Below are 14,348 nucleotides of genomic sequence, written 5' to 3'. Positions count from 1 at the left end.
GTGCCTTTTGCTGCTGCTGCTGCTGCTCGCTGGAGGACTGAAGTGCGGAGCCCACAAAGGTATTGCTGTGCCCTTGGACACCTGGCCCTCCATTCCTCCTCTTCCTCCCCACACTTCCAGTGGAGAGGGGGCACCTTCGGGGAATCTGGCAGCCCACAGGCGCCACAGGGGCATCGCCAGGGAGAAATGGGGCCAGCCTCCCTTCCCCTAACGTCTCAGCTGCCCTGGTTGCCTCCAGGCAGGGCTTCCTGTTTGAACCGGAGGCTGTTTCATCCTGGGAAGGGATGATGATCCCACCCTGGCTGGGTTCAATGGGGGGTTGGCCAGAAGCCCCTGTGGCACCGGGAGGAGGGTGGTTAGGGGGCAGTCCAAGGTCCCGCTGCTTCAAGCATGCCCAGGGTCCAATCCAGGCCCTACAGGAAGCAGGCTGCCCACAGGTGGCAGGAAGGCGGATGGTCGGTCATCCATGATCTCCCGCGGAGCCCAGCAGCCGCCTGGGTGGACCTGCAGACCTACTGCTGCCGTCTGTCTGGACCCCTGCCAGGCTGCAGCCACACTATTGCCAAAGTGGCGCACCGCTCCTCGGCCTGTCTGGCCACGTGCTGCTCTCTGGGAAGGGCGCAGGTGCTGCTGGTGAGGACGGTTCATCCCATCCTTGGCCTGCAGTGGCACATGGGGCCGATTTCTTAGTGTGGGAGGCAAAATGGGCTCAGAGGCCTGACGTCTCCTTCTCTCTTGCAGACCCTCCCGCAGACCCTGCGGCTGCCCATGATTGCTATGCACCCCGCTGGAAGCGCTCCCGGTGCAGCTCAACCCAGATTTTGTTCGGGTTGCTGTGCGGTCTGGCAACCCTCTTGGTTCTCAGCTTCCTGGCCAGCCTCCGCCGTGAGGACCCCCTCTCGCTAGACCCCCGGATGGGGAGCGTGTGGGGAGCAATACACAGACACTTTGCTCCAGCCTCCCCCCAATGCCTTCCCGCTTCCCCATCGCCCTGTGCCCTGAACGCCCCCTGGCTACTGGTGCTGGTGGCCAGTGCACCTGGGCATGCGGCCCGGCGTGCGGGTGTGCGGCACCGTTGGGGGTGTGTGAGGGTAGCAGGGGGACACAGCGTGCACACGGTTTTCACAGTGGGGCTGCCTGGAGATGTGGCACAGCAGGCAGCACTGAGCGCGAGGCGAACGAGCATGGGGACCTGTTGCAGGCACGCTTGCCGACACCTACACAAACCTAACCCTGAAGACACTGGCAATGCTGGGCTAGGCCACCACCCGTTGTCCCACCACCCGCTTCCTGATCAAGACAGATGATGACATCTTCCTGAACCTGCCGGCCCTGGCGCGACACCTGGAGCAGTTGGCCAGCCCACCCGCTGCCTATCTGGGCTATGTCTACTCACACAGTGCACCCATCCGCAACCCCTACAGCCGGCACTACGTGCCCATCTGGCTCTACCCGGAGCCTACCTTCCCGCCCTTCTGCAGTGGCTCTGCCTACGTTCTCTCTGCCCCAGCCGCTGCTGCTGTCCTTGGTGCTGCCCGCCTGCTACCGCTGCTGCCCGTGGAGGATGTGTGCGTGGCGCTGTGCGCCCACCATGCTGGCATTGCCCGCGCCACCTGGACCATATGGCCGGGGCTACCCACTACCCGCCTGATGCCTGCTGCTACAGGAAGGTGCTCCTCAGCGTGCACGAAGTGAAGCCTGCTGAAATGCTGTCCATGTGGGAGGCAGCTGAGCACTCCTGCACTGCCTGGCAGCGATTCCTTGGCTTGACCCGCTGCCAGGTCCTGGCCTGGCTGGCTGCAGGGCTGCCAGACTCCTGAATGGAAAATAACTTCAGGTCAATGTAGTATGAGAGACTGGCCAGGCTGGCATGTTGTGCAACAAGGTCACGTAGTGTAGTAAGATTGGGGGTGGGTTAGGGACTTTTGTCCTCACTGTGAGTTGAGTTGTGGGGGAGGGGTGCATGAAGGGAGGCTCAGCCAACCTCATTGTACACAAGTTGTACCCTGACAATAACGGTAACAATAAAAAGAGAGGAAATGCAAATCTGAGCTAATCTGGTCGACCTCTGGTTTATTGTATATCTGAGCTTCCCTGGTTTCTGTGACTTTGAAGTTTGGACTGCAAGGAAGGGGCTTGGGTTCTGAAAGGGGTGCTGGGCAATTCCTATTGTGGCTTAATGGCTTCCGTCCTGTTTTGGATCTTGGGTGAGGGTCTTGCTTTCTCATCCTTCCGCTCTGCCTTTTTTAGTTTTGCTGCAAGGAGTTTCAAAATATCCTCTCTGGAATGGATTGCCAAATCTGCATTTAGTAATAATAATACTCTATTTGCGGTCACAAACCAAAACACAAGTACAACAAAAGAAGAACATGGGAAAATTAGTCATGAACAAGTAGTCACCAAGAACTTGACGAACGGGAATTACAGCGTTCTCCTCTGATGGTTACAGCTCATAAAATTTTTTTGGAAACCTGAGAAGTGATGTATGAGAAGCCCTCCCCTAGACCAGGGGTCCCCAACCACTGGGCCCCGGACCCGGAACAGTCCATGGATTATTTTGTACCGGGACACCTATTTTGCTTGGGCGCCGCCATCTTGTTTCGACGGCACTTGAGAAAGTGCTTCTGGGTGAGCTTGTCGGTCGTCGGTTGGAAAGCCGTCCCGAAGGCGGTGGAGTCTCACGTTACTCAGGAGGTGATTAAGAAAGAGCCCGTAAAGCCCATCGACCGCGAGAAGGTACAAAGGAGGAGTTGAAGGTGGCGGGGAGAAGTGGGGGACGGCTGGCTGGCCGGTCGCTCGGCTCACCTTGCCTTGGTTGTGGGTGCTGATGCCGGTACCGGTCCGTGGATCATTTTGTACATTTTGTACCGGCCGTGGTACAAAAAGGTTGGGGGCCACTGCCCTAGACAATATAACAACAAATTACTAACAGTGGGTCTAGAAGGGTCTGTTTCAAGGAGAGACAGTAACTTAGATCTGCCTGCGTTATACATAGGGCAATATAAAAGGACATGCTCCACAGTTACAACCTCAGCTCTGTCACAGGGGCATAACCGCTCGTTAATCGGGAGCCTCTTAAATCGCCCATCCAGTAGTGCTGAGGGCAAGACGTTAAAGCGAGCTAGGGAGAAAGCTCTTCTATACTTGGGAATGGTTAGGAGTGTAAAAATAGGAAGCCATCCTCAGTCCATAATTATTAAATTGGCTGAAGATCAGAGGGGAGCAAGTTTTGTTAGCTCTGGCTGGTAGATATTGCAAGTCAGTGTCCACAAGCCGTTGGACTACCCTAAATTGGGCGTCCTTAAGGCCATAATCTCCCAGGGCATCCCCCTCTCTGTCTCCCTCCCTCTCCCTATCTCTCTCTCCCTCTTGCTCTCTCTCGTTCCCTCTCCCTCTCTCTCACTCACTCCCTCTCTCCCTCTCTTTCCCTCTCCCCCTCTCTCCCTCCCTCTCTCTCTCTCTCTCTCCCCGTCTCTCTGTCTCCTCGCTCCCTCTCCCCTCTCTCTCTCCCTCTCACTCCCTCCCTCCCTCTGCCTCCCTCCCTCTCTCTCCCTCTCTCTCCTCTCTCTCCCTCTAGCTCTCTCTCCCTCTCTTTCCCTCCCGCTAGCTCTATCTCCTTCTCTCCCTCTCTCCTTCTCCCTCTCTCCTCTCTCTCCATCCGTCTCGCTCCTCTATCTCTGCCTCCCTCCCTCTCTCTCTCCCTGTCCCTCTCTAGCTGTCCCTCTCTCTCTCTCTCTCTTCCTCTCTCTTTCCCTCTCTCACTCCCCCTCTATCTCTCCCTCCTCCTTCCCTCCCTCCCTCTCCCTCCCTCAATCTCTCCCTCCCCTCTCTCCCTCTCTCTCTTTCTCTCCCCTGTCCCTCTCTCCCTGTCCCTCCTCTCTCTCCCTGTCCCTCCCTCCCTCCCTCTCCCTCTCCCTCCCTCTCTCTATCTCTTCCTCCCTCCCTCTCTCTCTCCCTCTCTCTCTCCTTCTCCCTCCCTCTCTCTCCTCCCTCTCCTCCCTCTCTCTCCCTCCCTCTAGATTTATCTCCTCTCTCACTTACTCTCTCCTCTCTCCCTGTCCCTCCCTCCCTCTCCTCTCCCTCTCTTCCTCTCCCTCTCTCCCTGTCCCTCTCTCTCTTCCTCTCTCTCTCCCCTCTCCTCCCTCCCTCTCGCTCCTCTCGATCTCTGCCTCCCTCCCCTCTCTCTCCCTCTCTCCCTGTCCCTCTCCCTGTCCCTCTCTCTCTCTCTCTCTCCCTCTCTCTCTCCCTCCCCCTCCCTCCCTCTCCCTCCCTCTCTCCCTCTCTCTTCCTCTCCCTCTCTCCCTGTCCCTCTCTCTCCCTCTCTCTCTCCCTTCCCTCCCTCCCTCCCCTCCCTCTCTCTATCTCTCCCTCCCTCCCTCTCTCCCTCTCCCTCTCTCTCTTCCTCCCTCTCTCCCTCTCCAGTCCTCAATTACAACCAAAACTGGCCCCAAAATTTCAATTCCTGAAACAGTTCAGTGAGTCTTGCCCTATTTTACGTGTTTCCTTGCCACAGTTGTTAAGTGAAACGCTGGCGTTGTTAAGTTAGCAACCCAGTCGTTAAGTGAATCTGGCTTCCCCGTGGACTCTGCTTGTGAGAAGGTTGCCAAAAGAATTGCATTAACCCAGGACACTGCAACCGTCGCAAATACAAGTCACTTTTCCAAGCACCTGAATTTTGGGGACCAAAGGTTGTAAGTGTGAAAAATGGTCATAAGTCACTTTTCTCGGGGCCGTTCTAACTTTGAATGGTCACTAAATGAATGAACGAAAGAGCTTTGAGCAGTTCACTAAATGGAACTGTTGTAAACCAAGGACCACCTGTATTTCTAAATATAAAAGGGAAATATTCTAAGTAAACATTCTATATAAATCCATTTTAGAAAGAAGGGAAGGAAGGAAGGGTGAGAGGAAGGAGGGAAAGAAGAAGGAAGGAAGGAAGGAAGGAAGGAAGGAAGGAAGAAGGAAGGAAGGAAGGAAGGAAGGAAGGAAGGAAGGAAGGAAGGAAGGAAGGAAGGAAGGAAGGAAGGAAGGAAGGAATTTAGGAAGGAAGGCGGGGATTGGAAGAGAATGGGAGGGTGAGAGGGAAGGAAAAGAATGGTGGAAGGAAGGAAGGAGAGGATGGGAGGAAGAGGGAGGCAGGGAAGGAAGGGTGAGGGAGGGGAGGGAGGGGATGGGAAGGAAAGGAAGGAACGAGAGGATGGGAGGGAGGGAAGGAAGGAAGGGTGAGAGGAAGGTGGAAAAGAAAGGAGGAAGGAAAAGGAAGGAAAACAAAGAGAAGGAAGGGAGAGGGAGGGAGGGAGGAGGGAGGGAGGGAGGGGAGGATGGGTCTGACTCCTGGCTCCCTTCCCTCCTGGGCAGGTACGATGACTGCTGCTTCCTCCACCTGCCCCAGCTGTGCATGACCCTGGACCTGACCTGGCTGTGCCACGGGAACCCCCACACCACCCACATCCTGGTGCTGCGCTCCCAGGAGTTCCTGCCAGAGGTGCCCGTGGGGCAGCAGTACGACTCCTACCGGGCCTTCCGCTCCAAGAACCTCAACCTGGCCATCCGCATGGACCTCACGCGGCCCAGTGGCAGTGAGCGTGGGGGGGAGGGCCATGTGTTGGCGAGGGGGTGCCAGGACTGGGGAGGCCCTGCGGCTCAGGATGACAGCCACCCCTGTACGTAGGACTTCCCGGAGGGGCTTTTCCCCCCACAGGCAACTGGACTTCCTTGGGTTTTCCCTTGAAAACGTTTCGCTTCTCATCCCAGAAGCTTCTTCTGTTCTTCAGGGTTCCGTCCTTTCTCCCTCCTTCCCTCCCTCCCTCCCATTTCTTTTTCTTCCTTCTTCTTTTTCTTTCTATTTTCCTTCCATCACCTTTTCCTCCGTCCCTCCCTCCTTCCTTCCTTTGCCTTTTCTTCTGTCCTCCCTCCCTCCCTCCTTTTCTTTTTCTTTCCTTCCTTCCTTTCGCTCTCCCGCCCTCCCTCTTGCTCCTTCCTTCCTTCCTTCCTTCCCCACTTCCTCTTGCTTCTCCCTCCCTCCCTCCCATCTTCCCTCTCTTCTTCCCTTTGGCTTCGTCTCTTTCTTTCTCTCTGTTTCTGTTTCTGTTTCTGTTTCTGTTCTCTCTCTTCTCTCTCTCTCTCTCTCTCTCTCTCTCTCTCTCTCTCTCTCTCTCTCTCTCTTCTCTCTGAAGAACTGAAGGAGCTTCCTGGATGAGGAGAGAAACCTTTTCAAGGAGAAACAACCCAAAAAAGTTGCCTTTGGGGGAGAAAAGGCCCCTCGGGGAGAAGCAGGAGAGCCACAGAGCAGGGGTCTCCCCGCTTGGCCCCTTTAAGACTTGGGACTCCAACTCCCAGAATTCCTCAGCCAGTAAAGTCTGACAGTTGAATTCTGGGAGTGGGAGTCCCCCAGTCTTAAAGGGACCAGGGTGGGAGGCCCTGCTCCGGAGGACAGGAGACTCCAGACAGGGCTGACCAGCGCCTGCCTTCTCGCCCCCCCGCCGAGGCCTCCCAGCCACGCATCCGCCTCTACAGCAGCACCCAGTGCTGGATGCAGAACTTCTGGGCCAACTGGACCAGTGTCAGCCGGCCCATTTGCCGCGGGAAGCTCTTTGGCAACCTCAAGTCCAGCAAGAAGCTGGGCCAGCACTACCGCAGAGGCTCTCCTGCACCACCGTCTTCCCCAGGCTGCAGGTGGGCAGCCCTCCCCCTCCAAGGAAGGGTGGGGAGGGGCAGTGGAGGGGCCTTGGGGAGGGGGCTGGATTGGCCAAAGCGGGGTGGGGGTGGGGGCTTGGGAAGGTCCCCCCTGAATTACAAGGCTGTGTAGTAAATCAGGAGAGATTGGTCCCCGTTTGAACCCAAAACCCGACCCAGGGATGGACTAGACCCGTCTGGGCTCACAGCTGCCCAGGTGCCACTCAAGCCCTGGTTTTAACCGGCTGGTCCTTTCGGGCTGCCTTTGCACTTCACCCCCCCAAAGCCTCCCCCACACTGGCCCCATCTTTAGCCTTTGGGGTCTCCGGGGTTCCTGTGGGTGGATTGGAGGCATTTTATGTGGGGGAGGGGGGCTTTTTAACCTTTTCATCCTTTTAGTGCCATGAACTGCCGAGAATCCCTTCCCCTCCCTCTCCCCCCTCCCCCCCACTGTTTCTGCTGGACAAGGGAGGCCGGCCGGGCGCAAGTCCTGCAGCCGCTCAGGGCCGTTTGTGGGGTCTGGATCCAGAGCCCCCTCCCCCAAAAAGGCCTCAGCCAGGGTCCGAAGGAGGGTGGGGGGCTGCATGGGCCTGTCAGGGCAGGACCCCCACTGCCTGCCCAAAGCTGGCCTCACCCTCCCAAGCCAGGGACCTCATTGCTGGAGAGCTTGCTTGCACGGAGGGGAGGGGAGAAATGGCTCACACCGGGACCTCTGCGAAAGTCCTGGGAGGAAGGGAGGGAGGGAGGGAAGGGAGTGAGGGAAGGGTGGCCTCAGTGGGGCTGGGTCTCCCCCAGAAAGGGCAGCCAGGAAGTCTGGCTAGAAGCAGGGAGGGAAACTCTCCGCTGTTCATTTCTGCAGCAATGGAAAGTTCCCGCTTGGGCCGGAGCTCCAAATGAAGGTTCCCAGCAGAGAAGATGCCTCAGGTATTTACCCCAAACCTTTCTTGGCTCTTTGCAATCCCTGGAGGGGAAGCCGGGTTGAAGACAGCTGGTTAATGGCATTGGTCCTTCTGGGCACAAGGCTCCACCTGGCCTCCCTTGGAGAAAAGCCCCCTTCATCATCCGTCATTCTCCGGAGTTTTCTGCCTGAAATTTGTAAGACTTACGCAATCTGAACTGCTACTCTTGTTTTGACATACTTTGGTCCCTCCCATTCCCCTCCTGCAGAGACGGTGCCTTTTGCTGCTGCTGCTGCTTGCTGGAGGACTGAAGTGCGGAGCCCACAAAGGTATTGCTGTGCCCTGGGACACCTGGCCCTCCCCTCCTCCTCTTCCTCCCCACACTTCCAGTGGAGAGGGGGCACCTTCGGGGCATCTGGCGGCCCACAGGCGCCACAGGGGCATCGCCAGGGAGAAACGGGGCCAGCCTCCCTTCCCCTAACGTCTCAGCTGCCCTGGTTGCCTTCCTGTTTGAAACGGAGGCTGAACATGTTTGATCCTGGGAAGGGATGATGGTCCCACCCTGGCTGGGTTCAATGGGGGGTTGGCCAGAAGCTCCTGTGGCCCCGGGAGGAGGGTAGTTAGAGGGCAGTCCAAGGTCCCACTGCTTCAGGCATGCCCAGGGTCCAATCCAGGCCCTACAGGAAGCAGCCCACCCACAGATGGCAGGAATGCGGATGGTCGGTCAGCCATGATCTCCTGCGGAGCCCAGCAGCTGCCTGGGTGGGCCTGCAGAGCTACTGCTGCCGTCTGTCTGGACCCCTGCCAGGCTGCAGCCACACTATTGCCAAAGTGGCACACTGCTCCTCGGCCTGTCTTGACAGGTGCTCTCTGGGAAGGGCGCAGGTGCTGCTGGGGAGGCTGGTTCATCCCATCCTTGGCCTGCAGTGGTACATGGGGCCTCCTTCTTAGTGTGGGAGGCAAAATGGGCTCAGAGGCCAGACGTCTCCTTCTCTCTTGCAGACCCTCCCGCAGCCCCTACGGCTGCCCATGACTGCCATGCAACCCCGCTGGAAGTGCTCCCGGTGCAGCTCAACCCAGCTTTTGTTCGGGCTGCTGTGCGGCCTGGCAACGCTCTTGTTTCTCAGCTTCCTGGCCAGCCTCCGCCGTGAGGACCCCCTCTCGCTGGACCCCCGGATGGGGAGCGGTGTGGGGGAGCAATACACAGACACTTTGCTCCAGCCTCCCCCCAATGCCTTCCCGCTTTCCCCATCGCCCTGTGCCCTGAACGCCCCCTGGCTACTGGTGCTGGTGGCCAGTGCACCTGGGCATGCGGCCCAGCGTGCGGGGGTGCGGCGCAGTTGGGGGGGTACGAAGGTAGCAGGGGGGCACAGTGTGCACACGGTTTTCACAGTGGGGCTGCCTGGAGATGTGGCACAGCAGGCAGCACTGGAGCGCGAGGCGGCCGAGCATGGGGACCTGTTGCAGGCGCGCTTTGCCGACACCTACACAAACCTAACCCTGAAGACACTGGCAATGCTGGGCTGGGCCACCACCCGTTGTCCCACCGCCCGCTTCCTGCTCAAGACCGATGATGACGTCTTCCTGAACCTGCCGGCCCTGGCGCGACACCTGGAGCAGTTGGCCAGCCCACCCGCTGCCTATCTGGGCTATGTCTACTCACACAGTTCACCCATCCGCAACCCCTACAGCCGGCACTACGTGCCCATCTGGCTCTACCCGGAACCTGCCTTCCCGCCCTACTGCAGTGGCACTGCCTACGTTCTCTCTGCCCCAGCCGCTGCTGCTGTCCTGGGTGCTGCCCGCCTGCTGCCGCTGCTGCCCGTGGAGGATGTGTATGTGGCGCTGTGCGCCCACCATGCTGGCATTGCCCCGCGCCACCTGGACCATATGGCCGGGGCTACCCACTACCCGCCTGATGCCTGCTGCTACCGGGAGGTGCTCCTCAGCGTGCACGAAGTGGAGCCTGCCGAAATGCTATCCATGTGGGAGGCAGCTGAGCACCCCTGCACCGCCTGGCAGAGCTTCCTTGGCCTGACCCGCTGCCAGGTCCTGGCCTGGCTGGCTGCAGGGCTGCCAGACTCCTGAATGGAAAATAACTTCAGGTCAATGTCGTATGAGAGACTTGCCAGGCTGGCGTGTTGTTCAACAAGGTCACGTAGTGTAGTAAGATTGGGGTTGGGTTAGGGACTTTTGTCCTCACTGTGAGTTGAGTTGGGGGGAGGGGTGCATGAAGGGAGGCTCAGCCAACCTCATTGTACACAAGTTTTACTTTGAGAACAACGGTAACAATAAAAAGAGAGGAAATGCAAATCTGAGCTAATCTGGTCAACCTCTGGCTTATTGTATATCTCAGCTTCCCTGGTTTCTGTGACTTTGAAGTTTGGACTGCAAGGAAGGGGCTTGGGTTCTGAAAGGGGTAATTGCTATTGTGGCTTAATGGCTTCCGTCCTGTTTTGGATCTTGGGTGAGGGACTCGCTTTCTCATCCTTCCGCTCGTGTCTTTTTTTAGCTTTTCTGCAAGGAGTTTCAAAATATCCTGTCTGGAATGGATTGCCAAATCTGCATTTAGTAATAATAATACTCTATTTGCGGTCACAAACCAAAACACAAGTACAACAAAAGAAGAACATGGGAAAATTAGTCATGAACAAGTAGTCACCAAGAACTTGACGAACGGGAATTACAGCGTTCTCCTCTGATGGTTACAGCTCATAAAAAAAAATTGGAAACCTGAGAAGTGATGTATGAGGAGACATCCCCTAGACCAGGGGTCCCCAACCACCAGGCACCGGACCGGGAACAGTCCGTGGATCATTTTGTACAGGGACACCTATTTTGCTTGGGCGCCGCCATCTTGTTTCAACGACACTTGAGAAAGTGCTTCCGGGTGAGCTTGTCGGTCGTCGGTTGGAAAGCATCTTGTGCCCTGCCAGGTGCCCAGTGACCCCACCCCCAAGGACCATGGTTGGGGGGTGACTGATCAGTGGAAGGAGCAGCCCCCCCTTCACCCAGCCAGGGGTTGGATGGAGCTGGATTGGGCCTGCCTTACCCAAGATCCCCCAGTAGGAAGGGTGGCAGGAGGGCCCAGACCCCCCCAGAACTCCTGGGGCTCCTTCTGAGGGTCCAAGATCCCCAGCCCCCTCCTGAAAGGGCCCCTCACCTTTGTAACTGTCCACAATCTGCCTTACAGAGGCGGTTTTCTGCAAGAGTTTCCGGAGTCTGCCATGCAGCTTGGGAGAGGCCCTCTCTACGCGCCCCACCACGTAACTCCGGCAACTTTGACACAAGGAGGGTGGCCTCACACAGCTACCCGGCTGCCTCCCCACAACATGGGTGGGGGGGCGGGGCTGGGTTGGCCATGGGGTGTGTGAACCAAGCCGCTCCTTTCCAGAATCTTGCCAGGTGAGTACAGGACTCGGGTTTTCCAAACCTGAGTTTAGGATGTGGCCTGAATCCTGGCTTGCTTTTTATGCAACCAATGTTTGTTGCTTTGATCGCAACCGACTCTGCGCACTGAACCAGTGTAGAGTTCAGTAGAGAAGCGAGGAAAGACACAAACTCAACACAAACGTCAGTGTGATTCTGATCTTACTGTACCAAGGACTAAGGTTTTACTAACTTATCATCTGCAGTGATTCGCTTAACAATTGCGACAAGAAAAGTCTTAACATGGGGCAAAACTCAGTCAATGACTGTCTCACTTAGGAACAGAAATCTTGGCCGCAGCTGTGGTCGTGAGGGCGAGGCCTGACTGCACTCCTGGCTTCCCCTGACAGTACTGGTGGGACTTTTGTTCTCTCCTTGGGAGCTCCCTAGTTGGACTGCTGTTTGCTGTTGGATTGTGTGTCTGCATTGGTGGTGCCTCATCTGCGTTGCTTACAATGCCTGAGCAACCACTGAGGCATAAACAGCTCCCCAACTGAGACCAACCTACTTGCGTATCAAGAGGGAGCAAACCCCACTCCCTCCCAGCACCGATGGTGTTGCCTAGTCGGGTAACGAAACGTCTGCAGGAAGTCAGTCGAGCTCTGAGAGCACCAAAGGCCCCACAACCAGAATCTCTCAGCCACAAAATCCTAAACGATGCGGCTGCTCCAGAAATTCTGGGTACAAACCGACCCACAAAGACAGGGGTGGGGAAGGGCAAGACGGCACCTACCTGTCTACGGTGTCCTGGATGTCCTGAAAGAGGAGAAGAGAGAAATGGGTGCCGGCCCTCACAAAGGTTGCCGATCCCCCCTCCACCCCCCCGGGACCCTCTGCTCCCCTCCTTGAGGCCAGCAAGGGCCCCCCACCTGCAAGAATTCCCCGTCCGGCTGGCGGCACTTCCTCTCTGTCTGGGCCATCAGCTGCTGCAGGTAGAAGGCCTCCCCATTGAGCTTGGCCAGGGCCACCTCCCACTCGGCCTCCATCTTCTCCTCCTGCTCGGCCAGCCAGCCCACCCAGACTGGCTGCCTCTCCCGGAGCAGCTCCTGCAGGGACTCCAACGCCAGGCCCACCTGCTGCTTCTCGGCGGCAAGTAGCACCTGTGGGGCAGAAGAAGAGGGGGGACTCAGAGGGAGGGGGGAGATTTCCCAGGGCTGCCTCCTGCCCCCTCCCCAAGAGACCCACCTGGCACTCCTGCCGGCTCTCCTCCTCGGCCTGCCTCTGATGCAGCAGCTTCTCCTCTTCCTTCCTCAGGGGCTCCAAGAGGCCATCCAGCAAGTCCTGCACGGGGAGGAGAGGGTGCCATTCCTGGGTCCCAAATGGCAGCGCTCCCACCCACAGGGGGCCACAGGAACCCTGTGCCCAGCTGGGACTCCCTGGGGCAGGCAGGGGCCCATGAGGAGGAGAGCAACTGAGAGTCGGTCTGCCCCTGTCTCCTGATGGAGTGCCCCATGCAATTGGTTAGGAATTGATAGCCACCGAACAGTTGGGTTGGAAATATACAAACCAGGATAGACATTTACTACTGTCTCTTTAAGGGAATGCTAAAATTTTAATTTGGTGTGGTTCCTCAAACGGCCGTAAGATGGAGCCAGAAACCTGGGTTGTTCTGTTCTGTTGTTGCTGGGAGTGTTGCCATTCCTGCATACCTCTCAGACCCATGGTCAGCTCCAGAGTAGCACCACTACAAAACCTAGCTAAACACTTAGCAAAACAGCTACAGTCCCATGCTGAAACAGCAGCTTCACGTGTACAAAACTCATACCACTTCTTGGAAATGATCAAAGATCTACACGTGGAACAAGAAGATCTGCTTGTAAGTTTCGATGTGGTTTCACTATTCACTCATGTCCCGATAAAAGAAACTCTTGAAATCATCAAAAATAACAGAACACTGCTTAACCAACACATATTTCATATACAAAGGACAAAGATACAAGCAAATTGAAGAAGCCCCTATGGGATCACCACTGTCACCCGTCATTGCAAACCTGTTCATGGAAGAATTCGAATCCAGAACCATGGCCAATGCCACCCACAAACCCAAACTATGGTTAAGATACATCGATGACCCATTTGTGATTTGGCCCCATGGAAAAGAAAACCTAAACAATTTCCTAACACACCTAAACAGCACACACCCTAAAATCAAGTGCACCATGGAAACGGAAACAAACAAACAAATACCATTCCTAGATGTACTAATAAAAAAACAAACAGATGGCACACTAGGACACACCGTACACCAGAAGAAAACACACACCAACCCCTACCTCAGCACCCAATCCCACCAACCCACCCAGCACAGATAAACTCCATGGCGCTAAAACACTAATCACCAGAACCAAATGCCTGGCAGACAAGACACACATAAAGACTGAATTATGCACCCTGACTAAAGTACTGACAGCTAATGGCTTCCACAAAAGCAAAATCACCGGCTTGATCCACAAAAACACACTGAGACATAATGGAGACCTAGAAGATGAACAGACCTATGGAACAGCTGTCCTGCCCTACATAAGAGTTACTACAGACAAAATCAGTAAGATACTACACAGGCATCACATCAAGACTGCCTTCAAAACAGACAGAAAAATAGCAGCCATCCTTAGAAACCCCAAAGATAACATTGACCTGGAAAACCAAGGCATATACGAAGTCCCCTGTGCATCATGCCCGGCCACATACATCGGACAGACCAATAGAAGAATAAGTACCCGCCTGGATGAACACAAAAATGCAGTAAAGAAGCTGGAACACACTTCCTCACTAGTCCAACACATGAAAGCAACAGGTCATAGCATCGACTTCAATGGCACCAAAACCCTAGCCACTATAGAAAATCCCAGCCACAGAACTATCAGAGAAGCCATAGAGATTGAAAAAAGACCTGAAAGCATGAATAGAAGAGATGATTCCACCAGACTTTCAATCATTTGGAAGCCTGCACTCACAAACAAAAAATCTCCACACCACTAGCCAGGCAAACACCTGGGCACAAACAGATCCCCCTGATACCTCCAGCTCAAACACACCCCAACCAGGCACCCAGATGAAACCTAGCTTCCTAATAAATGATAGCCATCCATTTACTCAGAGCCAAGCTGCCCTAAAGGCCTCCAGTACAGGAACACAATGTTGCCAGCCAATCAAGACACAAAAAGAGCCACGAAAAAGACAGAAGATATTAATAACACCAATCAAGCAGAACACAGCAAACTCCAAGACCAATAAACACAGACCAAGACTCCCAACTAGTCAGGATGAAGAAAAAACCATTCTGGCACAGCAGTAGGCTAGCCCCAAATTTAAAACTGAAAGAAGTGTAAAAGTCTGACTCAC

At 55.7% G+C, this 14,348-nt stretch overlaps 2 protein-coding genes and 1 pseudogene across 2 annotated transcripts in view; 2 read left to right on the top strand and 1 right to left on the bottom strand.

Annotated features, from left to right (window-relative positions):
- LOC148131770 (uncharacterized) overlaps window positions 1–12,280 on the bottom strand; it is a 45,272-nt gene extending 32,992 nt beyond the window's left edge. Inside the window, exons 1-3 of the mRNA XM_087953345.1 lie at window positions 11,873–12,280; window positions 11,737–11,759; window positions 10,738–10,853 (exon numbers count right to left, since the gene is read on the bottom strand). Coding sequence (XP_087809471.1) covers window positions 10,738–10,853; window positions 11,737–11,759; window positions 11,873–11,989 — 256 coding nt within the window. The 5' untranslated portion in view covers window positions 11,990–12,280. The remainder of the gene's footprint in view (window positions 1–10,737; window positions 10,854–11,736; window positions 11,760–11,872) is intronic.
- LOC148131772 (beta-1,3-galactosyltransferase 4-like) lies at window positions 391–1,820 on the top strand (annotated as a pseudogene).
- LOC148131771 (beta-1,3-galactosyltransferase 4-like) lies at window positions 7,649–9,977 on the top strand. The gene is made up of 2 exons (XM_087954063.1): window positions 7,649–7,903; window positions 8,577–9,977. Exon 2 carries the CDS (start codon window positions 8,604–8,606, stop codon window positions 9,660–9,662), a length of 1,059 nt encoding a protein of 352 aa, XP_087810189.1. The 5' UTR covers window positions 7,649–7,903; window positions 8,577–8,603; the 3' UTR covers window positions 9,663–9,977.
- Window positions 12,281–14,348: the final 2,068 nt, after the last annotated feature.

Source organism: Notechis scutatus, chromosome 2, assembly GCF_049901735.1.
Source record: "Notechis scutatus isolate UNSWTSFEM ecotype Mainland chromosome 2, rNotScu1.2, whole genome shotgun sequence".
In the NCBI taxonomy this organism is placed as follows: domain Eukaryota; kingdom Metazoa; phylum Chordata; class Lepidosauria; order Squamata; family Elapidae; genus Notechis; species Notechis scutatus.
Note: the sequence above shows the minus strand (reverse complement) of the source record. Positions and strands in the feature narration are given on the sequence as shown.

Excerpts from the sequence above, each read along its gene's own strand:
- LOC148131771 (XM_087954063.1), top strand. The coding sequence starts at position 8,604 with ATGACTGCCATGCAACCCCGCTGGAAGTGCTCCCGGTGCAGCTCAACC.